We start from the raw sequence: 24,938 nt of genomic DNA, 5'->3' as shown, positions 1-24,938 counted from the left end.
GACTGGATAACACGCTTCTTAAGCAGGAACCAGTGCCCAGAAAACAGATGGAAAGGCTGAGAGTCACACCGCATGGGAGCTAGAATGACATCAGTGGCTCTCGATCCTGGAATTGAGGCACCTCAGGGTCACAGACTGTTGAAAATAAAATTCCTGGGCCTCACCTCTAAAGGAAGGGTCTGACTCACTAAGTCTTGGGTGGGGCCGAGGAATGTATATTTCTTAAAGAGCTCCCCAGGAAGATTCTAAAACACAAGCAGGTTTCGGAACTATGCCCTCCAGTGTCATCTACTTCAGACAGCATAATTTGCTTTTCTGGGCAGAGAACTCCCAAAAAGAGCAGTGGCAGTGGGTTCTGGGGAAAACAGCTCATCCGTGGGGCTTCCTCAGAGATTGAGACCATAGTGGAAGGTAGGAAAGGAAAACGGGACATCAAGGTATCGGGTGAGACACTGCTGGGAGGAGCAGTTGCGCCCCTGGGGAACTGGAGATAGCGCAATTTTGAGAGCATCAGAGGTCCCCCACCTGCCCAGCCCTGCCCAGGAGAGCCAGGAGGGGGTTTCACTCCCCTCTTCCCTTCTGCTCACAGGTCTCACCTTTTAGGTTTCTGATAACAGTATCAACTAATGCTCTGAGCAGGCAATTGTTGAGGCCTTTGTGCTGTCTCCACCAAGGCCTTCCCGTGAAACCTCTGCATCTCAGGAAAGGCTCTCCTGGTATCTTTTCCACATTGGCCTAAAAGACATTTTGCTGGGTTTCCTCCGTCTCATTCTTGCCCCCACTTCCCAGAAAGCAAGGCCAAAGGAACCCTGGTAGCTCCAGGAAAGAGGCTGGGGTATCTTTCCCCTGATCCTCTTGTCCCCACTCCCACCTGGCCTCAGCTGCCTTCCCCAGAGTCCCACCCAGGGAGTCGATGGAGGATGGATACCAAGGACTTGATCTTTGCAGTTCTAAAGAAACCTCAGGATATAGACATAAGAGAAAGATGACACCACCTACTATAACTGCCAACCTTCAGCATACTACTTCCTTCTTCCTGTACCTGGTCCTTTTGATGCCACCATCCTTGTGCTGCCAGATAAGATAATAACCTGCTTCATAGATTGGCTAGATGGCAGCGTTTTATCCCCTTTCCGCTACAGTCAAGAGAATGAGCACCTGACCTCTCTCCAGTCTTTGCACAACCTGCTGCAAGAGGGTCTTGAGGCTTCATACCCCTAGGACTGTGGAGGTGGTTTTTTAATAGAAAAGTGGGTCCCTGCATACTCCTGCCCCCTGCTGGACAGACAGATCTGGACAATAATCTGCACCAGGGCAAGCCTCCCTCAGAGCCAGGCATGGATGGATAGGGTGGCAAGTGTAGGACCCTGGCAACCTCAAGGGGGCTACGTTTGGGAGATCACAGGATGACTTTGGGAGACTCTCAGGCCTCAGTCAGATCTGCTTAAAGCCCATTTCCTATCTATGTCATTATACTTTTGTCCAAGCTAAGGTGAACTGTGGACTTTGATGATTATGATGTGTCAACGAACCTTCATCCTTAGTTAAAAAAAAATTACCACTCTGGTAAATAAAAATAACGACTGTGCATATGTGTGGAGAGGGCATGTATGTGAAATTTCTGTTCCTGCCTGTCAATTTTGTTGTAAACCTAAAACTGCTTTAAAAAAGTCTTAAAAACAAGAAAACTCGGGGTAGACATTTTTTGACAAAACTTTAGTTTCAGTTATATACATATTTGTGTGTGTTTGTTAGATTGTGATGTAAAGTGTACTTTTTAGGTCAAAAAAGTTTGCAAGCCACTGTAGTTAAGTTACACTGGCAAATAAAAGCAAAAATTAAACTAAAAAAAAAAAGCCCATTTCCATCCACAACTTGCTGTGGAATTTGAGCAAATCACTTGATCGCTCTCTCTAAGCCTCAATTTTTGGGTCTATGAAATGGGCCTATAAAATCGCTTCCCCTGCAGTGTCTTACGTAATGGGATCAGCCCAGGGCCTGGCAGATAGCGGGGGCTCCATCAGTTTTCATTTGCCTCCGTTCACCTGTCCTGCAGGTCGTCCTGCAGCCATCTCTGATCTTTCTCTTTCCCTCTTGTCCCCACAGGCCTCAACTCCTCCCAAGCTCAGAGCGTCCCCGTTATCAACAGCGTGGCCGGCAGCCTGGCAGCCCTGCAGCCCGTTCAGTTCTCCCAGCAGCTGCACAGCCCTCACCAGCAGCCCCTCATGCAGCAGAGCCCGGGCAGCCACATGGCCCAGCAGCCCTTCATGGCCGCTGTGACTCAGCTGCAGAACTCACACAGTAAGGACAGGGGCATGTCGGGGAGGGAGCCCGAAGGGTCCCCAGCCACCAGCCTCTTCCCTCTCGGGGTCTGTAGTTTCTTGGAAGCTTCTTGGTGTAGTCACTTTTCCCTACCGATGACCAACCAAGACAGTTTTGCAAGCATAACTCTCATGTGATGCTCTGCCTTTTCTGGTCCTCTTCTCTACCCTCAAGATTCCAGGGGAAGGTTTGAAGACAGATAAGTTCTACGTGTACAGGGGAGTTGGAGGGAGAGAGCGTAGATGTGGTAGTATAGATGTGGAATGAACTCAGGCCCCCCTTCCCCACCCTGGCACTCGTGGAAGGGATCCCTAGTCAAGCATGGCACCTTTTCCCAGCGAGCCTCACCTTAGCCTTTTCAGTCCAAAATTCCAGGCAGCCCTGACCAAATGATCAGATTTGGCATGTAATTTGCATCCTCTTTGCCTTTCCTGAAACTGAAAAATCTTCTAGACTTCCCCATGCCCTCCAGTTTACACACCCCAAACATCTCTAATTAAGAACCACGAACGTGGGTGGAAAATACTGCCTGCATACCATCCTGGATAAGGAATATGAGTTTCTGCCCTCCCCGCCCATGCAGAGGTTTTTCTTACCTCCAAGTTCTACACCTACCCTAAGTCCACCTATCAACCATTTGTTTCCTGCCCACCCTTAGCCCCTGTCTCTCCCCTCATCCCATCCTGAGCCCCAGGCCCCCAGTCCTCTGGCCTGGTCAGGCTCTAGCCCCTGGCCTACAAGGATGGCTTCCCTGTTTCAAGCATGGTCCTGCAGGGCCACCAGAGTAGTGTCTGGAGTAGAGTGACAGTCTTAGAATCAGACAGACCTAGATTTCAGTCCTGGCTCTGAGTCTTACCAACTAGGTAGCCATGGGTAAGTTCCTTAGCCACTCTGAGCTTCGGTTTCTTCATGATAAAATGGAAATAATATGTGTATGGACTCATTCTGGAAATAGAACAAAATAGGTATGAAGTGTGTTTGGTAAGCATTCAGAGTTATAAAAATGCAAGTGATGATTTATGAAAGGATTCCTTAATAGGAAGGGGTAGGTGTGGGGAAGAGGATTTTAGTTTCTGCCCTGGCTGCCTCGGATAGAGCTGTGGATCTGAGAAGTTCAGCCTTCTTCCACACTTGGGGCTCCATCCTGCCCCAGGCTTGCAGAGCTGGTTTCTAAGTACCATCTCACATTCCAATCACATTTTCGTGGCTTCTAAAAAATCTCCAACAGCCTGTAGCAGCGTCTGGGACCACATGTGCTCCCCTGCCCTTCCTCCTGGGGCCTGAAAATATGCCTCCCATTTGCCCCCAGCCCCTCACCTGGGCAGGATTCCTCACTGGCGAGGCCTGGGTGGGACGATCAGAGAGTGGTCACCAGTGACCTGTGGACTGCTGAGGCCCCGCTGGCCTGGCTGGCTATGAAGATAGTGCATGGGGCCCTGGACCCGGAAATAACCAGCTTCCCTCCAAGGGGGGGACCAGCTGAGGTGGCAGGCCGTGACCTTCACCCCCATTCCCTACTGAAGGATTCCTTGGTAGAAAAGGCTGGTCCTTCCCTCAAGGCCAAACATGCACGTGCTTTCTGGCTTGGTCATGTGACCTGGAATTTATGTGAATCTTTTGGATGGACTAGCATTGAATCAAAGGATCCAGACTTGGTGGATACATACTGGACAAAGGCGAGCCACATGCCCCTGGAGGTTTTATTTGAATCTAATCTCCTCTTGTCCATCATCCTTCATATTTTTATGATGTCAAAAGGCATCTCAGTGCAAACCAGAACAGCCCGGAATTATGCAATTAATTGCACCCGGGTCTATTTAGAGTCATGACTTAATCTGCAGCCGCTAGCATGAGATCTGGTACTTGAGTCACGGCAGAAACAGTAAGCACATGCTGGCCAGCTCCTTCCTGTTTGTCAGCTCCTTAGAACTTTTTTTGACTTAAAATTCAGCTGCGCTACGTATACCAAAAGATTGCTTGTGAAGCCGAGGCATCTCATACTTCATTGAAAGTTGGGAGAACAGAAGTGTTCCCACCACTGAAGTGCTGTCCACCAGTACATAGCAGGCGCTGTACAAAGCTCTTTGTTTGGTACAAAGTGCTTTGAACACAACCTCTTCTAATCCTACAACAGATACCATTCCCATTTTACAGGTGAGGAAACTGAGGTTAAGTAAGTTGATTAAGGAGCCAGAATTTAAACACATGGCCATTCTTTTTTTCACATCACACTGCCTTGCCAGACATCACCATCCTCACCACTCACCCCCTTTTATCTGCCTAGAGAAACAGGAGCTGTGGTATGGGATGGGGGGTCTGTAGCTGTGCATACACCTGTGTGATCGACACCTTGATTTTTGTCTTCACTCTGTCTCTCCAGTGTACGCACACAAGCAGGAACCCCCCCAGTATTCCCACACCTCCCGGTTTCCATCTGCAATGGTGGTCACAGATACCAGCAGCATCAGTACACTCACCAACATGTCTTCCAGTAAACAGGTAATGCTGGCAGGAAGGTGGGGGGGAGGGGAGTGATGACTGGGGTCTCTGAAGTGTGGATGACGCCGAGGCTCCCCTGTTACTTGCTAAAGGAATTCTTGAGGTCGCAGGGTAAAGGGGCTTACTGTTCACCCAGCATACCCAACAAGCGCATTACATGAGTACTGAAGTTTGATAAGTTGCTGGAGACTGGATTACACAGAGCCTAAAGGCACTGGGATTGAGGATTCCCCAGAGGGTTGATCAGTGATCCACAGAGAAGGTATTTCCAAGGAGGGCTCAGAAAGTCAGACCTTCTGTGGTTTCATGCTTTGCAAGAGGGAGCCCTGAGGATTTTCCAGGGAGATGGAGAATCTGGATGGATGGATAACCAATGGAGAAAGTGAATAGTGAGTCAGCGGTCCTGAGGCTGATTCTCTCAATCCAGGACTCATGCTGGTCCCCAAACGCTGTAAGTTTCAGAGAATGATCCAATTCTGCCAACCCATAGGGAGTCCCCAGTAGACAGCCTGGCCTTGCCGGGGGGCCTGCATTCCCTTGACGTTTTATGGAGAAACTTACAATCAACTTCCGGGTGCACTGAAAGTTGGGAATCCAGAGGCTTCCTTGCCATTTCAGTTGATGACTAAGTCCCGCCTCCGCGCAGAGGGACGGGGGTAGGAAAGACCAGCAGCTTGGACAGCTGGGCTGTAGTGAGAGTTAGAGAACAGGACAAGGTGTCTGTGCACGGGTCACAATTCCAGAGCCACACAATAGGACTTTTGAGTAGCTGGGGTCTGCGCAGCGTGGGAAGTGTTTGGCCTTTATTGATTGCTAGATAAGTAGGTGACAACCTTGAACTTCATGTCGGAGGCTCTCTGCAGGGTTTGGTCCGGTTGATGGTCTTTTTTCCCATCAAGTCACACCTCATCCCGGACTTCTGAGCAAGTTCTTTCACGGGCTCAGCCATCTCTGTTCTTCCCTTTGTCCCCGTCTCCTCCGGGTCCTGCCGCGTGGTGGAGCAGGTGGGTTCTAGTCCTGGTTTTGCCGCTTGCCTGGTGACCTTGACCTCCCTGAACCTTCCTTTTCTTCATCTTTAAAACAAATCATAACATCTACTTGTTCTGAGGATTGGATGATGTCACGTCGGTTACGTGCCTGGCACGTCTTAGGCGCTGAAACACACATGCCCTGGGCGTCCGAGCCCTGGAACTGGGGGGAGAGGGAGACGTGTGTGGGACCTGCTTTGCTCCTCTTCTCTCACCCAATGGAAGATGAAAGGACACCCCCCATTGCCCTGCCCTTCGACTCCTGTGCGATTTCCCACTCTTTGTAGTGAGCAGGGAAAACATTTATCTGTGCTCACCAATCTCAATCAGGGAGGCAGCCAGGCGCAGCAGCCCTGCTTGGGAATACCTTCCCCTTTGAAAGGTTTATCAATCCATCTGCCGCTTGGGCAGCTCTGGACAGGACTGTGATTAATTATTCCTGTCTTTCCCAAGTTGACTTTGATGCTTGCTTGTTGAAACAAGTCCTCTGGATTCAGGAAATGGTCTCTTAATCAAAATGCTTCAAGATGCTCTTGGAGACACTGCACCGGCCCCCAGACGGCTTCTCCCCTCCACTGGACAGAGTGGCCAGCCGACCTTGAAGCTGCAGGAACGGCCCTCTAGAACTACCGTGAAGGTGTCTCCACATCCCTGGGTGTTCCAGGAGTCTGGTGATAGACTCATCCCTAGGATGATGATGACATTTAGCAAGGATAAAACTTTTTGTGTAGCTCTTTACAGTTCATACTCCTCATGAACATTATCTCATCATTATCTTCTTACTGAAACCTCCTAAGGAGTACAAAGAAATGAACCAGAGGCTCAGAGATGCAGGGTCACCTGCCCAGAGCCACGTAGGTGGTACTCTAGAGCTGAACTTCCAGACTTTGGTCTTTGATTCTAAATCCTGGACTCTCCACTTAAACAATGCTTGTCTTCCAATCCCCACCTTTAAATACCCATGGTAACTGCTGCTCTCGTGGTCTTTCAACAGTCAGAAACAAGGGTAAAAATGAAGCCCCTGTACTGTAATCCAGTCAGGAAACTATCTTCCTACAAACTGCAGAAGAAGAGGGAATAGGAAAGGCAGAATGAAGTAAAAGGAGGGTCGAGGTGACAGCAGAAGGAACCCGAGGTGAAGAAAATGTGTACAAATTCTGTTCCAAAAGCAAAGGGTGAGAACAGAGCTCTGAAAGAGAATGGTGGCAATTCTGCTTTTTTGGTTGTTGTTTTAAAGTATTATTTTCCAAAAAGAGTTTTGAGACTGTTGCTAGGAATCAGGTGCCCAGGGTGTGAGGAGAATGTTCCTTGGTCAGATATGTCGGGGGAAGAGCTGGGTTAAACAGAAATCCCACAGGGCAGGGCTTCTCAGAATCTTTCGTGTGCTGATGCGCGCACTGAACAGAGACACATCCCGAGCAGCCTGCTTTAGAGGGAGGCACCAGTGGGATGCTGGGAAAAGCCAGCAGACCTGAGTTAATCCTGACTCGTTGTTTCTGCTGCATGACCTTGGGCAGTTAATTCATCACTATGAGACTGAGTTTCTTCACCTCTAAAGGGGAAAACCTCACCTCCATCTTACAGAATCTTCCAAGTGCCTGAAGAGAGTGCTTGCTACAGAGGAGTCACGTACCCAAAGTGGAAGCTTTGTCCCTGTCCCTTCCCCTTTCTGTCTGTGATCCTGTAGGAGACACCTTCCATCAGCTCCTTCAATATTTAACTCGCTGCTTGGTCTACATGTGATCAAAGGAGATTCTGATAATAACATGTCTCAGGATTAGAAGCATCTCTCAAGCGCATCCCACCTATTGGGCCTCCAGCTCCAGATCTTTGCTTCCCAGTCTCCTCCTGACCTTTCAAATAGTTCATGGCCTCTCACAGCATCCAAGCCCTTTGTGCTTAGCCAAATGCCTGGGCTTTCGTAGATGTTCAATAAATATGAGTGAATGAATGAATGAATGAGAGACTGAATAAATTCAGATCTAGCATTTTTTGAGTGCCTCCCATTTGTCAAACAGCACTCAGGTGATTTTCTGTTTTACCTTTCCTAGCTAATCCTTCCACCCATCCTGCAAGGTAGAAATTTTTATGCATGGAGTGAAAAAATTGAGGTTCAGAGACGGGGAGGTATCTGGCCAGTTTCACATGATGGTAGATCTGGAGACGGAGTTCCAGACTTCGGTCTTCTCACTCCAAATCTGCTAAACAACACTCACCTGCTAAGATCCATTTTTCTTTCTTTTCTTTTTTATTGAAGTATAGTCGATTTACAATGTTGTGTTAATTTCTGGTGTACAGCAGAGTGATTCATTTATGCATATGTAAGATCCATTTTTAAAGTACTCATAAAAATAATCCAAGGTTATGCTGGTATAACGCTAAAGCCAAGATTTGACCTTGTATCTGTCTGACCCCAGTCTTTGCCACTGTCAAGACAGACATGCCCCAGGGCCTTGTGAATCATGGTTCAGGGACCTCTTAGGCCAGGATTTTCTTGCTGAAAGTCCTTCTGCAGCTACTGCCCTCCGTCCTTTCCAGAACTTATGCCCACCCCCACCCCTTCTCAACCCTTGGGTGCTGGCCAGTTACCATCTGAGTGGATCTCCTGCAAAACAACACCCCGCCAGCCTGGAAACAAGATCGCTGCAGGCACCAATCGGTTAGAACAAGTGTGGGCAGGCTGTGAGCTGACTCCTGTTTCCAGAACTCCTCTGCCCACTGCCCCACTTCCTAGTTTATAGAGAGGTCAGGAGAGGACACCCAGAACAGTCACCAATCAGGGGTACGGATGAGAAGGAGGTGAGCAGCACCCTCATCATAAACCCCCTGCAGCTGTGCCGCACCTCCCAGCCCTCCCAGCCGGTGTGGCAGTGCGGGCTGATGGTTAAGAGCTGACCTGGGAGTCAGGCAGACTCAGTCTCCCCCAGGGGAGGGCATAGCTCAGTGGTAGAGTGCATGCTTAGCATGCGCAAGGTCCTGGCTTCAATCCTCAGTACCTCCATTTAGGGAAAAAAAAAAGTCTAAAAAAAAAGATTTTGGCACTTTCCACCTATGTGACCAAAGGGAAAGGTCTAGCCTCTCTGAACTTCAGTTTCCTCACCTTTAATCTGAAGATAATGATTTCTCCATAGTGAGATTGTTGAAAGGACGAAATGCAATAAAACTTGTAGAACTCTCAGCTCAGTGCTTGGCTGGAAACACCCAGTCCATGGCAGCGGGGTCGATCCTGGCTTTCCCCGTTGGCAATCTTGAGTGTCTCTCGAGCTTGGAAAGGAGGATTTCCAGTGGCAAAGGGCATTTCCTGATGCCCCATTCAGAAGATAAAAGAAAGTCATCTTACATAGTGGTTAAGAGCACAACATTTTCTGCTCTGAGACCCTGGGCAAGTCACTTAAAATCTCTCTAAATCTCAGTTCCCTTATCTACAAAACTGGAATTATAATCGTTACCTTTAATTAATAGAGCTATAATTAATCTAACTTACTAATACTAGAAGTGAGTTTTCTGTCCTCCCTGTCTCTACTCCCCCCCAATTCTTTTTTTCCTGTTTTTTAATTGAGGTATAGTTGACTTACAATATGATGTAAACTTCAGATGTACCATGTAGTGATTCACAATTTTAAAGGTTATACTCCATTTATAGTTATTATAAAATACGACCTCTATTCCCCGTGCTGTACAATATATCCTTGTAGCTTATTTAATTTATTCATACCTGTACCGCTTAATTTCCCGCCCCTATCTTGTCCCATCCCCTTACCTCTCCCCACTGGTAACCACTAGCGTGAGTCTGTTTCTTTTTTGTTACATTCACTAGCTGTTGTATTTTTTAGAGTCCACGTATAAATGATTTCATATAGTATTTGTCTTTCTCTGTCTGACTCATTTCACTAAGCATAATACCCTCCATGTTGTTGCAAATGGCGAGAATTCCTTCTTTTCAATGGCTGAGTCGCAAAGTACTCCATTGTGTGTGTACCCCCCAGCTCCCTCTCGAGAGCGCTCCAGACTGGCATTTGTCCCCACGTTCTTTTTTTTTTTTTTCCTGACTCTTTTTCAAAAAAATTATTTTTGGTTGGGAGTGGTAATTAGGTTTATTTAGTTTTATTTTATTTAGTTAGTTTTTTTTTAATGGAGGTAGTGGGGATTGAACCCTCGAGCTCTGCCCTCTCCCCTGCCCCCACATTCTTGAAACCTCTCTTGTCCAGCTCACTAATACCTCCATGTGCCAAACCCTGTCTCTGACGCAGCCAGTCACACCCTCCTTTTTTCCCTTGGATTTTAGGCCATGACCCATTCCTGATTCTCGTCCTGTGGCACTGGCCACTCCTTTCCTTGGCTGGCCACTCATCTTTACAACATTTACTTGTTGCAGGGCCCTGGGACTCATTCATTGGCCTCTTCTCTTCCATGTTTACTCCTGGGTGGTCTCTAGTCCCATGGCTTCGGATCACATGTGCACAGTGATGCATCCTATAATTCTGTCTCCAGGACAGGTCTCTCCCTCGAGTGCGCATTCACAAACCCGCTGCATCTTTGGCACATATACATGCACACCTAATATATCTGCCAAGACTCTCCAATCGACCCTGCTTAGAATCACAGCTCTTCACTTTGCCCCAATTTTTCCTGAACCAAATTGCTTCCTGTTTTGGCTTCTCCATTTCCAAAGGTGATACCAGTTGTTCAGGGGAGCTACCTGAAAGTACCCTTGATAATTACATAGTCCACACCCACATCCAGCTCGTCAGTAAGTTCTGCCCAGGGGTCCTTCACAAGGCATCCTCCATCTGTCTGCTTCTCACCACCCCGTCAGTCCAGCCCCTGCCTCTCACTCCTGCAGCGACCCCTCACTTCCCGCTCCGGCTCTTGCCCCACTGGGGTGGGTGTGGTCTGTTCACCACACAGCAGCCAGAGTGAGCTCTTGGGTAGAGCTCAGTGGTAGAGCATGTGCTTAGCGTGCACGAGGTCCTGGGTTCAATCCGCAGTACCTCCATTGAAAAAAAGAAAAGAAAAGGGAAATCCATCATGTCCTCCCCTGTCAAAACCCTCCCCTGGCCTCCTGTTGTAACCAGACTGACCTGGAGACTTCCAAGGCCTGTGGGCTCAGATCGCTGCCTCTCCTCCCGGTGTCACTTGGCTTCAGCTGAACCAGAGCTGGAGCCATCCCACCGCGGGACTTCTGCTTCCCGGTTCCCTCTGCCTGGAATATTCTTCAGTGCACATCTTTATAAGCTTACTCCCTCGTGTCATTCAGCACAGATGTCACCATCTCAGAGAGCGGGGCCTGACCTCCCGATCCCCTTCCCTGATTTATTCCCTCTTGCCGCCAGTCACCCGGACCTCTTACCATGCTTATTTTTCTAGAGTATTCACCGCCACCTAAAATTTTGTGTGTGTGTGTGTGTTTTTTTCACTTGTTTATCATTCAAAACCCTCACTAGAATGTAAACTGTGGGGATGGGGACAGGGGCTTGTTCATAGATCTCAGAAATGTGTGAACTGGGTGAATGATGATTACCTACCTCAAAGGCTTGACCTAAGGACCCAAGGCAGCGATGTGTGTCAAGCTCTTACTCAGCACGGGGCAGCTTGGCACACAGTAGGACTGTGACAAATGTTAGCTCTTCCTATACATATCAAATATATATATATATATGACATATATCAAATCTTAGAGCGAGGACATCCCTAACAGTTGCCACAGCCACCCTGCCTTCCAGGCGAGGGCTCTGGAGCCCCCCAGGGGTCCCCGGGCCAGGCCTCCGTTCTGAGGGAGCACGGTGCACCCCTTATCAGATGTTTGTGTTTAGACTCGGGAGGGGGCAAATAACTCTAGTTCCTTTGACAACATTTAGAGCTCTGCCACCATTTTATTATGTGAGCAAACATTTGATAGCTGGGAAGCCCATCCCTAATGACAGGTCATAGAATCTCGCTGGCGTCTCCTTATCTGCTGCCCGTGTTTGCTCTTCTCTTGAAACCTGCAAGGTCACAAGCCGTTTTCTCTCTCCTCCAACCCGAAATCTGAAAATTGGAAAAAGGCTGATAGTGGGAAGTAAAGAGACCAGAGAGCAGGGGTGGGTGGAGGGAGGCAGAGGAGGCAAAGGGTATCAGAGGACCCTGACCAGGGCCTCGAGAATGTAAAAGGGCCAGAAACCTGGCTCCTCACACGGACGCACCACTCAGTCCCGCTCTGAAGAGCACTGGAGAGGGATCAGTGTGGACCAGGCACCCCGGGCAGCCCGGGGTTAATAAGGACAGTTATGCCAAGCCCTGTGTGGATGGAGCACTGCCCACGTACCAGCCCATCTCACCCCTCAACCACCTCCACTGTATTGGTGGGGACACCGAGGCACAGAGAGAGGAGCTTGACCGAGAGCACAAAGCTAGTCGAAGGCTCCTAACCTCAGCCTGAGAGAAAGCATGCATGCTGGGAGGTCTCCCAGGACTGGTTTGAATTGCAGGCTCCACACTCTCCTAGTTCTGAAACCTTGGACCATTCAGGGTCTTTGAGTCTCGTTTTCCTAGTCTGTAAAGTGGACGTAATGTCAGTCTCATACACAGAGCACTGATTAATGAGATGATGGGGGATAACAGACCTTTAATAGTAGTGGCAGGTGAGTGTGTGTGTGTGTGTGTGTGTGTGTGTGTGTGTCTGTCTGTCTGTGTGTGTGTTTGAGGGGGGTCATGAGAGAATAAGCCTAAGGACAGAACCTTCCCCCAAGATGACAACACAGGGAAAAGGGGACTCCGGGAAGGAAAAGGAGAGCAATGTTGTTCTGTGAATAGCTGAGATGGACGAGGCCCAGGGCTCCGGGAAGGGAGATGCCAGACGGGGTGCAGCTCCTCTCAGAGGCTCCCTCACGCTGGGTCTCCTGCCCCCTGCCCACCCAGAAGCCTAGCATCAGAGGCCTTCAAGCCGTTGGGTCCTTTCCCCAGTCCTCTGAGTTTCTCACCCTAATAGTAACAAATGTGGTAGAAAGCACTTTGCTGTGTCTCACGCTCCTTCCCTGATGGATCGTTTGTGAGTAAGGGGTGATTTTCTCATGGGCTTTATGGCCTTGTTGCTCAGAATAGAGCAGCAGCATTAGCCCGACCTGGGAGCGGATTACAAGTGCAGGTTCTTCGGCCCAGCCCAGGCCCACTGAACCAGAATCCACATTTGAACAGAACCTCTGCTACTCGTGGGTCCATCGCAGTTTGGGAAGGGGCCCCGGGGGATCCCTGCTCTTAGAGGTCTTAGGAAGAGACCCTTACTTCTGCAACAAACAAGCGCTCCCCATCAGCTGTCACCACACTGAGCAGTTGATAAAACCCCTTTCGCAGAAGGAGGAGCCCAACTTCAGGATAAAGGTCGGCGAGTTATGACTATCTCAAGGTCTGCAGCAGTTCACATCTCTCTTCGGAAGTGGCCAGGAAAGCCTGCTCCCAGGTCTCCCTAAAGGGAGTGTGTTTCAGGACCGGCCCTACGGGATGGAGCGGGCACTAGGGCCCCAGGCCTGCAGCCCCAGCTCTTTGCTGCCCGAGTCGGGAGAAGCCCGACTAGTGGCCCGGGTCCCTGCCCAGTGCACACAGCTGAGCTCTCTCTCCTCTCTCTCTGCAGTGTCCTCTCCAAGCCTGGTGATGCCCACACATCACTCTTTGTGCACAGCAACAAGGACCCTATTTTTCCACACCATCACCCTCCGGGCAGCTGTCACGGGAAAGCACGGTGACCCGCTGAGCACCTGCGCGAGGTCCCTGCTCACCTGACGTCCTGTCCTGCTGGCGCCTCGGACAGTCGCCCTGAGAGGCGCGGCCCGAAGCCCAGCCTCCCATCTACGCAGTATTGTCACGATGCCTCTCCCACGGTGTCCAGCACTCCCGTCTGCCCTCCAGGCGGGAGGCGAGAAACCACGGAAGAGGAAGCGAGAAAGCCGGAGTGTCTACATTTTGCTCCTTCATCGAACAAACTGACGTGAAAACTTGAATCTGTTACTGAAATGAGGAGGACGCGTGCTATTGAACTGAGCCAAACCCACTGTAAATATCAGCCAACTCCCCCCACCACCCCCATCCCGGCTGATCTTCAGGTTTCTTTTAAAGAAGTAAATTTGTCCAATGGGTGTAAACTATAAACTACTGTAATTAAGTGCAATTTCCCCCTCCACTTCCTCTCCCCCCTGCCCTGTATATAATACTAAAGTGTCTATTAGTTTTCTTTGTAAAGGTCAGAGTCGAATTTTCAAAGTGATTTGCCCCCTCTCTCTTCCCCCAGCAAGAAATATCTAAGGCGGCGGTGAAGTCCTTGCCCCATTCCTCAGGCCTGGACACACACAGGGACTGTGTCTTTTGGACTGACTGCCAGCTAATTCCGATCTTCTGATGTTAAGACACATCTCTGGATCCGTGGGAAGGCTGAACATGGGGTCAGATAATGTCCTAGCTTCTGGTGGGGCTGGGGCCTCAGCCAGGACACCCCCCCACCCCCCCCAAAAAAAACCCAGGCAGGGAAGCTGGCTGTTGGATAGCACAAGAAAAAGTTGCCCTTACAGAAAAAATCCCATTAAAACAATTTATTTTATCACTGCCCAGAGTCTCATATTTCTGTCTCTGACATTTCCCCTGCCACGGTTCGTCCAAGAACCCCTGGCCCCCATGGAATTTTCCACTTACTCCACCAGGCTCACTGCTGCACGTCCCAGAGTCTCCAGGCCGGCTTTACTGCGAAGGTAAGAAGAATCTGGTACCCCGCCCCCCATCAGACTCCACAAGCCCTTCAGAGGGGACCTGGCGGGAGCTGGAGGCAATCCCTTTTTCTTCCTGCGACTCATAGGAGTAGACATGGAGCCAGCTCTTGGTGACTGTTGGTCATGGGAACAGATAAAAAGCAGGAAGAATAGAAACCGTGTGGATAACATTTTCAACCTCATTTTAAGCATGAACTCTAGCCTTTCCTCCCTTCTGTGGGGCTGTTAGTCAGGAGAATGGGCTCTTGTGGCTAACGCCTCCTCCCCACATCCCCTCCTGTGGTGGGGATGCTGATGAAGACAGTCCAAAAAAAACCACAAAAAACCAAAGGCCTGAACACTGCCAGCTGGGACTTCGCCACAAATAACCCAGTGTTGATTCCAGGAGAAGGAGGCTGGACCTGTCCTCTTTGCCATCTCTTCTCTTGCGCAGCATAGACCTACCGACACGTGGTTTCTGGCTTCCAGAAAGAGCAGTTCCCAGGCTGGATGTAAGCAAGGGCATCATGCTGACCAAGCCCCAAGCTACAGGGTTTTCAAAACCCCAGTGCAGAGGAAGACGCAGTTCTTGGTGAGCCAGACAGACCTACTGAGTGCCCAGGGCAGGGATGGGTAGATTTGGAAGTGCTGATCTCCTTCGGCTCCTGGTCCCCCCCGGGCAATGTAATTTGGGATGAAGTAGTCAAGAGAAAACTCATGGTCAGGTTGAAAAGGACTCGGCCAAGGCCAAGCACCAAGTGTCAAGAGAGGCCAAGATTCCCTGTCACTGGTGGAGATTGTCCTATTGGTTGGCTCCTGGGAGCTCCAGGAAGAGGAACAGAATGTAAGTCTCAAGCTCCAGCCTCAATGGGAGCCCTATATTTAGACTCATGTTGTTTCTGGAACAGCAAGTATCTGCATTTGATAGATCTTAGATCTTGCATTGCTGCAATAACCCTGAGAACCCAGAAGGTCTTAATCATCCAAGAGGTCATCTGGGCAGGGAACAGGTGGGGAAGAATCTCTAGGGACTTGACTTAACCAAACTGTACATGAACCCAGACGTGAAGAAGGTGACCCTGACAGCTGAGAGTCCTCCCTTCCAAATCAAATCTTCCTTCCCCCTGGCTCTAATAGGGGCAAGGAGGACCACTGGGTATGGATTCAGGTGGGAATTACCCACTCTGAAGATTCGTTTGCAATAAAAGCCCCTATACCTTCCTCCAGCACATTATGGACCCAACATTTCCAGAGTCTCTTTACACCCGGAGCCCAGGCTGACAGACAGGTGGCTCTGTTTTCACCATGGCTTTGCCATCATTTTCTAGGGTGAGCTCTGGGGAAGGCAGATTTCGTTTTAACCTCCACGATTAGGAAAGAAAATCAGTCTGAAAACCTGCCTTAAAACGTATTGAATTTTCCACACCAAACAGTGGATTATTTCCCCCCAAGGCAGAGATAACTGGAGTATTAGCTGCTGGATTCCAGTGGATAAGAACACAATGCAGACAGCCAGGGAGTCTGGGCTCTTGGTCCACAGTTGGGGGCAGGTCTTTGATATTCTTTTTAGAGCCAGAATCCCTTGATTAGAATCTCCGATTTCACCGCTTAACCCCATCCTCGTTGTCCTCCTACATAAAATTGGGTGATAATAATAGTATCTACTGAGTAGGGTGGTTTGAGGGGTAAATGAGTTACTACATGTTGAAGGCTTAGACGTGTGCCCGGGACGTCGCGAGTGCTGTGTGTTAACATTCTCTCATCCCAGAGCGCCTTCTCCTGTCATCTTCTGGACTTGGATGATCTGTCCAGACAACCTCATCACAAATGTGATGGTTGGTAAAGAAAGCTGTCAATCATTGGTGAAACGATTTTGCTTCTTTCTATGGTTTATGACCAATCGAACAGTGAACCAAGGATGAGCCAGGAAGGAGAGGTCTGAGGAGAGAGGAAAGGCTGGACTGGGGAGTCTGTCTCCTTAGGGGAAGAAGGAGGGGCTAGGCAGGGATCTTGTGATGCGTGGGAGCACCCCAGGGAGCCAGGAGGCTGCGACTGACCCACAAAGCTGGCTTTCTGCTCCTAAATGTGAGTGGGAGGGGGGTCATGGAGGAGGAATACAGGGCACGAGGAAGGGTGTGGGTCAGGAAGAGGCAGGAGTGAACTTCTTTTCAAGGACAGTCAGGGCTGATGTGTCCTCTTTGAATGAGGAATTCATTCAAATGAGTGGTGTTGACATCTGTTCTTAAAAATTAGAGATTACCAATAATGGGCCACACAGTGGCATACCACATAGCCCCGATTTTAAATACTTCAGACACATTCTAGTTGTATCAAACAGGCTGAATACTCATGAGAAGTTGCAATTAGCTAAACCAAATGCCTAAAAAACTCCTCCCTGTCTCTGCCTGTCTCCCTCCCTCCCTGTCTGTCCGTCTGTCTCTATCTGTTATGGAGGTCGTTCCAGCTGGGCAAATACTAGATTGTCAGCCAAGATTTATAACATGATGCTATTTTATAAATGAACCTTTGGGGTGTGCAGGACTTCACGCACGCCTGCATGACCATCTTTTTTCCTGGGTGTATATAAAATGGTATATGTATGTATGTAGAGGGAACACTTTCTAAGGAAGAACCAGCAGAGCAAACACGAGGGGGACAACATCAAAAGCAGAAATTACTGGGGAGGGTAGGGTATAGCTCAGTGGTAGAACTCACACTTAGCATGCACGATGTCCTGGGTTCGATTCCCAATACCTCTGTTTAAAAATAAATGAATACATAAAATAAATAAATAAACCCAATTACTTGCCCCCTCCAAAAAATAAAAATAAATTGAAAAAAAGAAACCTGATCAAAAACAGGAATTACCAAAGCAGGTTTCGTGCTGTCTGCCTGTGTAAGTTTACGCTAGCAGATCACCCAGCACAAATAGAAGAAAGGTCTTTGCCATTTCTACACATTTAATTTCCTCACCAGATACATACTGTTATATTCCCAAAAGGCAGATTTCCTGCCTATGCCCTATAATCCAAACATCCTCAGTAAACCAATTATATTAAATTCTTCCCAATTAATTATGAAAGGAATAAAAAGGTAAAGCTACCTTAAAAAAAAAATCACATTATAAGGAAAGCATGCCTGGTTTCCTGAGCTATTATAAAGCCTTCTGTGTGTCCCTTTGCTTTTGGAAATACCATCTAGTCCACAATAATGTTTCCCATTTATTTATTCAAAAAATATTTACTGACACTTACTGTGTGCCAGGCACCATTGTTCTAGACACTGAGGATACATCAGTGAACTAAATGGGTAAAAATCTTTGCCCTCGTGAGCTCTACATTCTGGTTAAGGGGACAGGAAGTCAACGTGTGAAAGTGTCATGTGCGTGTCAGATGATTTAAAAAAAAAATCTAGGAAGAATATAGCAGGGAGGCTAGAGTGGCTGGAGCTGAGTTAGAGGGAGCGTGTGGGTCAGGGAGGTGAGCAGAGAGCGGGGACAGGATGGCAAGTGACAAGAGCCTTGTTGCTGTTGTGAGGACCCCGATGAGCCCCTGTAAGGACTTTCTCTGATGCAGCTGGAGGCCATCAGGAAGTTCTGGGCAGAGCAGAGATGGGGTCTGGCTCATGCTTTCATTAAAAGGATTTTTCTAGTTGCTGAGTCGTAGGAGCAGCCAAGAGTGGCCGCAAAGAGACCAGCGGGAGGCTGGTTGCCGTCATCCCAGCCTGAGACCAGGAGGTGGTGGTGCAGGTGAAGAGAGGCTGCCTGATTGTGGATGTTTTTTGAAAGGTAGAGGATTTGAAGGCACCAGGGTTTCTTGATGGTTTAGGTGTGGAGCGTGGGGAAGAGAAGCCTCAAAGAGGATTCCGAGGTCTGGGACCTGAACAAAGCAGGAAAGAGAAAATGATGGTGTGGAAAACGGAAAACAACACTGCCGGAGTCAAGCCCCGATCTCAGCTCTTTGTTAAAGCGGCCCTTTAGCAAGCATCTCACTAGGATGTCAGGCTGTGATGTCTGCTTTCACCCTATCCCTGATGCGATGATCGGGCTCTCCGAGCGGCAGCAACGTGACATTTGATCATTCATCCAACAGAGGGCTTACTATGTGCTACATAACTTTCCTAGGCATGGGGAGAAAAGCAGTTTGTTTGTTTGTTTTTAAAAAAATGTTACTTTTCCCAAGGGGCTTACATTCAACTGGGAGGGAGCCAACAATGACTGAATAAACAAATAGACCATATGCCAGGTATTGACTGATAGGTACTGGAAAGAAACACAAAGCCAAGAGAGGGGGTGGGGTGGGGAAGGAGGTGGATACATTTTTGTGGGGAGATCTCTACTCCCTTGCTTTCCAAAGCAGGATTTCTTGGGGGCATCATTACTGAAAAGATGCATCAAAGTGTACTTCTGAGTCAGTTACACTGGCGGCCAAAGACTTACCCCTCCACCGCCTCCTTCTCTAGGACACTGTATTAGTTCCCTGTGGCTGCGATAACAAATTATCCCAAACTTGGTGGCTTAAAACTCCAATATTAGATTCTCTCACAGTTCTGGGGCCCAGAAGTCCAAAATCAGTATCACTGGGTCAAAGCCAGGGGTCAGCAGGGCCATACCAGCTCTGGAGGTAACGGGAGAATCCATTCCTTGCCTCCTCCAGCTTCAGGTGGCTTCCAGGTTCCTCGGCTTGTGGCCACATCACTCCAATCCCTGCCTTCTCTCCTGGGTCAAATCTCCCTCTTCATCCTCCTCATAAGGATACACAACATTGTATTTAGGGCCCACCCAGATTATCCAGGAGAATCTTCCTTCATCACATCCACAAAGACTCTTCTTTTTAAGGTAACATTGAGAGCTTCCAAGGATTCAGACCTGACATCTTTGGAGGTAATTCTACAGCCTAATACAGACTTTTCCACAGGCCCAGAAAAGGGAAGTGATAGGAACTAAAGGTGATAGTTTCTTTTGCACAACTTTTTTCAATTTTAATTCATGATTATTTTTGTTAAAAAAAAAAATAGATTGCCTTGCCCAGGAATCATGGACGGTAACGAGAAGGATACTTGTTTCTGCATCTTGATGAAATCGACTTTCTATGGGAGCCACACTTTGGAAAAGCTTGAATCAATAAGTAAATGAAAAACTTAAACGTGGCGCTTATGTTTGTATCATGGAAGCAAAACAACAGGCTACCACTGTAGCGATGGTTAACCATTCATCCACCCCTTTGTTCACCTGGTAATTATTTACTGCTGCCATCCAGAGCTGTGGTTGAGAACTCAGGCTGGGGGATTTGGGTAAATCAAAGTTCCAATCCTGGCCCTACCACTTACTAGCTGTGTGATCTTGGGAAGGCTACTGAACCTCTCTGAGCCCCTTTCCTTATCTGAAAATGGGGTGGTTGTTGTTGGGATGAAATGAGATGCCAGGTGAACAAAGTCTTCCCCTGAGACATAAAGAAGTGTGCGGTAAATTAGTTATTAGCATCCAGGCTTCCCGGGACTGTGGAAGAGAAGACAATGAGCCCCATCCCCGCTGTCACTGAATGCCTTCCTGCAACTAGATTGTAAGCTCTGTGAGAGCGGGGACTTGGTGTTTTATTCACTGTTTTGTCCCCAGCATCTAGTCCCTAGAACATACTAGGCACTCAGTAAATTTTTTTTGAGTGAGTGAATGTGTGTATGTATGTCGTGGAGTTAACTAGTTTGATGTCTGGAAAATGGCCCCAGTGTCCACCTACCACCACTCTCACCACCTCTGTCTGGGGCATCCCAAGTTTCAGAGGAAGGAGAAAATCACTGTTATTACTTTTATCAATGGGGATAAGGAGAAAAGAAAGAGGTCAAAATGGAGGTCCTAGATCATGCCTGTGGTGAGTGCAGTACTAGGGTTAGTTAGACCAGCTTGGAACCCATTCTGGCTTCTGAGCTGGCTCTCAGAAAGTAACAAACTGCTTCGGTCTACCTGTGAGACCGATCTCTGTACCCCGTCTGCAAATATTCCTACCATCCACAGAAACAGGACCAGACTGCAGACTTCTCAAGGACAGAAGCCCGAGGTGCTCTCTCTCTTTACTTGCCTAACCTCGAGCTTCGTCCGTTTGACTCTATTCTTTGTATGTTCTCAATGTGCAAAGCCTCTAAGTGTGGTAGAGAGAGGCCTACTGGGTGTCCTTTCACTCATTCATTCAACAAACCTCGTTTGCACACTGACTTGAGCCAGATTCTGCGGTGGGTGCCAGGGATTCCAAGATGCCTTGAAGGAGTTCTCAGCCTGGCTGGGGAGACAGAAAAATTAGTAAATGGTTGGGATGTGGTGTGTCGGGTCCTACCATGTTAGGTCACATGGTAGGACGATGGGAAGAAGTTGTTTGGGTGGGAATCAGAGAAGTTTCCTCAGAAAGACACTTGGACTGTGTCATGAAGAATGAATGTCACGTGGCAAAGGGGGGTGAGGGGTAGGGAGAAGACAGACATTCCAGCTGAAGGCCCATAAAATGCAAAGTGATTGCCCAAATCAGTGAGTTCCAGTGTGGTCTCAGCCCAGATCTTCTGTCCTCTGCATGCCTGAGACCCCCCTGTACCTCTCTTGCCCTGGCCCTACAAACCATGATCTGACACAGTGAAATATATTCTCCGGGCTGCAGTGTCCTCAGGTCAAGGTAATGGGTCACTAGCCAGCCGGTGCCTCCGAGGAGTGAACCAGGGCCTGAGAATCAAATATGAGGGCCCCACATCTCAGAGGAGCAGAGGTAACGCATGGGGTAAGGCATGTGATGTTTACGTTCAGAAACTGCAAAGCCACTAGCTCGCAGAGTGTCATTACGTCTGCAGGTGGAGGGTAATTTTCCTGTTACTCAAGGACTCCTGATCAGGCTCTGATTGGTCTCTGGGGAATTGTTTTATGACCCAGAGCCAGGCAGCGAGAGATAGGAGATGTGGTTTGCTGGGCAGAAATTTACAAGGCAGGAAATTGCTTCACTGGGCACAACCATTCATAAGAAACACCTCTGGGAAAAGGAGACCTGGCTCCTGGCAGGTCTGCCCCTGGCCATTTGTTTACATCAGCAACAACCCAGTGTTCCTGGTTACACAATGCGGCCGCGTCACTTTGAGTGGGGGATCTTTGCCCCTTGGAAGAATAAACACATTCCTCACCTGCAATGGAATTAGCAGACCTCACAGACTTTTCAGTGACTCCCCTGGAGGTCTTAATGTCATAGGAAGGTGACTCTCAACATGATTAGCTGTACAACCTAACTTACTCCTGATTCGGCTGAATTTCCCTATACATGGAAGTACAGGCTAAGATGAAAATAGTCCAGTGTTAAAGGGTGGAAAGTGTGACAACCCAGGAGGTTGCCAAAGCCATGCTGGGTTTCTTAGGAACGATCCAGTCACTGGTTTAGGGGTCATTGGTCAGTCTTTGGGGGAGGAGGGGAAAGGGCTGTGAGTTGTTTAGATATATTCCAAAGCCCTCGTGTCCATTGTCCCACCGGCTCTTAGCTGTGTTCTAGAGTCCAGAGTTTTAAGCAGGAGGGCCATCAGATCTGCACAGGTCGATGTGGGGAAGATAAGGGGCAGTGGCTGAGTCTCCAGAACCTTGTGGGTCTGTCTGGCGAGCGAGTGGAGACTCGAGCCCAGCACTGTTCAGCAGAACAGTAGTGATAAGAGTCACACCTGGGCCCAACTCCCCCTACCTTCCATGTAAACCCCACCCCAGTCCCGGCCTGGCCAGGTGAGCTTCAACAGACTGCGTCCCCTCTCTGGGACCCCCGGTTCTGTATCTGTGAAATGGGGGTGGGGAGCCAGGCCACTTTACATCACCGCTCTCACACGAGGATTGAGTTGTCTCTGGAGCAGTTGGGTGGGTCGGGGGACGTGGAGGGGAAATTTATTTTATGTTTCTTTCACCTTCATGCGGGGAATTGCAGGCAATTCACTGTTACCCCGACTTAGCTCTGGACCTGCTCGCTGTGCGCTTATGCTTGTGGGCGGAGCATCCAAGGCAGGAGCAGCCAGCGGCGGAAGGCCCTGTGCGTGCCCCGTCTGAGCTCGTTCTGTTTGCTTCCTGGAGACCATTTGTTTAATTCTGTCTCCCACTAGCAAGGTCTAAGGGGGCCCACACTATGTCATTCTTGCTCACCACTGTATCTCCAGTGCCTCGGACAGGGCCTGGTGCGTGGCAGATTCTCCAGAAATGGCAAAAAGGTTTAAAGCCATTGCCCCTAGACTTTTGAAGAATAGGGTTACTGGCCTCCTGAACTCCAAATTGTCCTAGAGGGACCAGGATAAACCCAGAAGTGAAGGGATGATCCCACGGGGTCAGACTGGAGGAATGATGTGTGGATGGGACAGCATGAGGCAGACCCAGAGGAGTGTTTTGGGATCAAAAGCATGGCCCATGCCAGCATGTTAGGAGCCCATTTCAGGTTGGAACATGGGTATGGGCCCTGACGTCCTGAAGCCATGTTTCTTCTCAAACTGGGCTATAGGGCAGTGAGCCAGGAGGTTTGGGAAGCCACAAGAAAAATAGCTTATTTTCCTGCAGCTATTTTGGGAGAGAGAAGTAATTTTAACTGCATTTTTATATCAAAGCAAATTATAAGTCACAGGAGAAAATGAAACATTTACATGCGTTTTTAAGATAAAATGTGGGGCTTCAAAGGTATTTCCATTTGCAGTGATCTAAAACTCCAGGTCCCTTGAGAAGTGTGAAATTCACTCTTCTTGGCCACTAATGGTCCTTGCATGGAAAAGTTTCAGAAGCACTGGATTAAAAGAGCCAGGCAAATTGACACTCACATCATCCCAACTGAACCTGGGACCCCAAGAGATCAGCTTGCCGTCCTTCTCTCGGGTTCTCAGAAATACAAGTCCTCTGTCCAAGAGAGGAGTTATACCCCCACTATGATCTTCTCCATCCCTGGTGGCCAGCACAGATGTGCTGCAAGGTGTCGGGACGAACTGAACTCCAGACAGACACTGCCATCTCCTCCTTTCTTCCTCCTGAGGGTGGTGGCAGCTCTGGCCTCCCATCCACGGGGAGCCCAAACCAAACAGCATGGGCACAGCTAACAAGTGTGGCTCCAGCTGGAACCCCGGGGGAGGGGATAATTTTCGCTTCCTTGGTTCTCAGGGCTAAATGGTTGAAAAATTCTTCCCAAGTAGAGACACTGCTTTTTTATTTTCATTCACATTGTTGAGACAAAGACACTGAAATCACATAGGAAAAAGCTAGACATGCAGATTAATTGGTAAGGTAACAGCTCTGCTCTGGAATATACGGAGATTGTCAGTGAATGGGTGTCTGGATCCGAGGCTATCCGCAGGAAGTTTACTTTTTGGCAAACTTTGATTCCCTAGCTCCAGGCCCTTCCTCTGACCTCCTGGCCAGTGAAGCTTCTCTGGGTCTCCCTGACTCTAGCGTAAGCCCCTGGAAGTGAGAATGGTGCCTCATTAATCTTTGTACCCACGACTGCTTGGCAGAGTCACTGCACAGAAGACGCCCTCAATAAATATTTGCTGGTGATGAAAATGACAGCATCAGGCTAAGTCACTTACCAAATATTTACGTTCTGTGCAGTCTGCTGGGCACAGAGACTCAGTGATGAATAAGAAGCAGTCTCTTCCTCCCAGGGGCTCATGGCTTAGTAGGGAAGGCTAATAGGGAAAACAAATACTGTGTGACAGAGATGTGAGCAAAACTGACTGGTGGCATCAAGCCGCCCCCTGCCCTCCTCCCTACTCAGACGGACAATACAGGTGCCGCTTGCTCTCTAGCCCGTGAATTCAGCAGCTAAAGTGAGGACTTCCAAATCCATTGAGATGGGCTCAGCCTCCTACATCTGAAGTCGCAGGGGACCAAAGGGAGGGTTACGTTCGACGATGGGCTTTTACAAACACAGGAATGCCCAGAGTGGGTGGGCTGGAGGTGACCTCTCCATCACCCTGTAGGGAAGTGAGGCCAGGCTAACACCTGTTGAGACAGGTAACTCCCATTTGTCCATTGCCCCCTATTTGCCGAGGAGGAGCAGGGAACTCCAGGGAGTGAGAGGCGATGGGTCACAACCAGGTGAGCCTCGTTTCGGCGGCACCACAAGCATTAGCCCGCAGATAGGGGGCCGTCCTGGAAGGATTTATAACTCCAGATTTCAAGGTCTTATCGCAAACAAGCTCTTTCTCGAGCTCAACCTGTCAGGGCTCAGGGGAGTAGGCAGGTAGGGACGGACCAGATAGCGCTGTTGGAGGTGAGAATCTAGCAGAAATGTGCACCTTTGGCTGTAGCAGATAGGGGCATTTAGGAGGAATAGAGAGAGAGAAATGAAACTGTTTGTGGCTAATATTACATAGGACATTGAACTGGTTAGTAACGCTCACTTTC

General features: G+C 48.9%; 1 protein-coding gene across 1 annotated transcript in view; it reads left to right on the top strand.

Moving 5' to 3' along the window:
• The window catches only part of HNF1B (HNF1 homeobox B), a 51,832-nt gene extending 37,411 nt beyond the window's left edge, over nt 1-14,421 (top strand). Inside the window, exons 7-9 of the mRNA XM_006213329.4 lie at nt 2,107-2,301; nt 4,703-4,821; nt 13,456-14,421. Coding sequence (XP_006213391.1) covers nt 2,107-2,301; nt 4,703-4,821; nt 13,456-13,476 — 335 coding nt within the window. The 3' untranslated portion in view covers nt 13,477-14,421. The remainder of the gene's footprint in view (nt 1-2,106; nt 2,302-4,702; nt 4,822-13,455) is intronic.
• The last annotated feature ends 10,517 nt before the right edge of the window (nt 14,422-24,938 follow it).

Source organism: Vicugna pacos, chromosome 16, assembly GCF_048564905.1.
Source record: "Vicugna pacos chromosome 16, VicPac4, whole genome shotgun sequence".
NCBI classification, from domain to species: domain Eukaryota; kingdom Metazoa; phylum Chordata; class Mammalia; order Artiodactyla; family Camelidae; genus Vicugna; species Vicugna pacos.
Note: the sequence above shows the minus strand (reverse complement) of the source record. Positions and strands in the feature narration are given on the sequence as shown.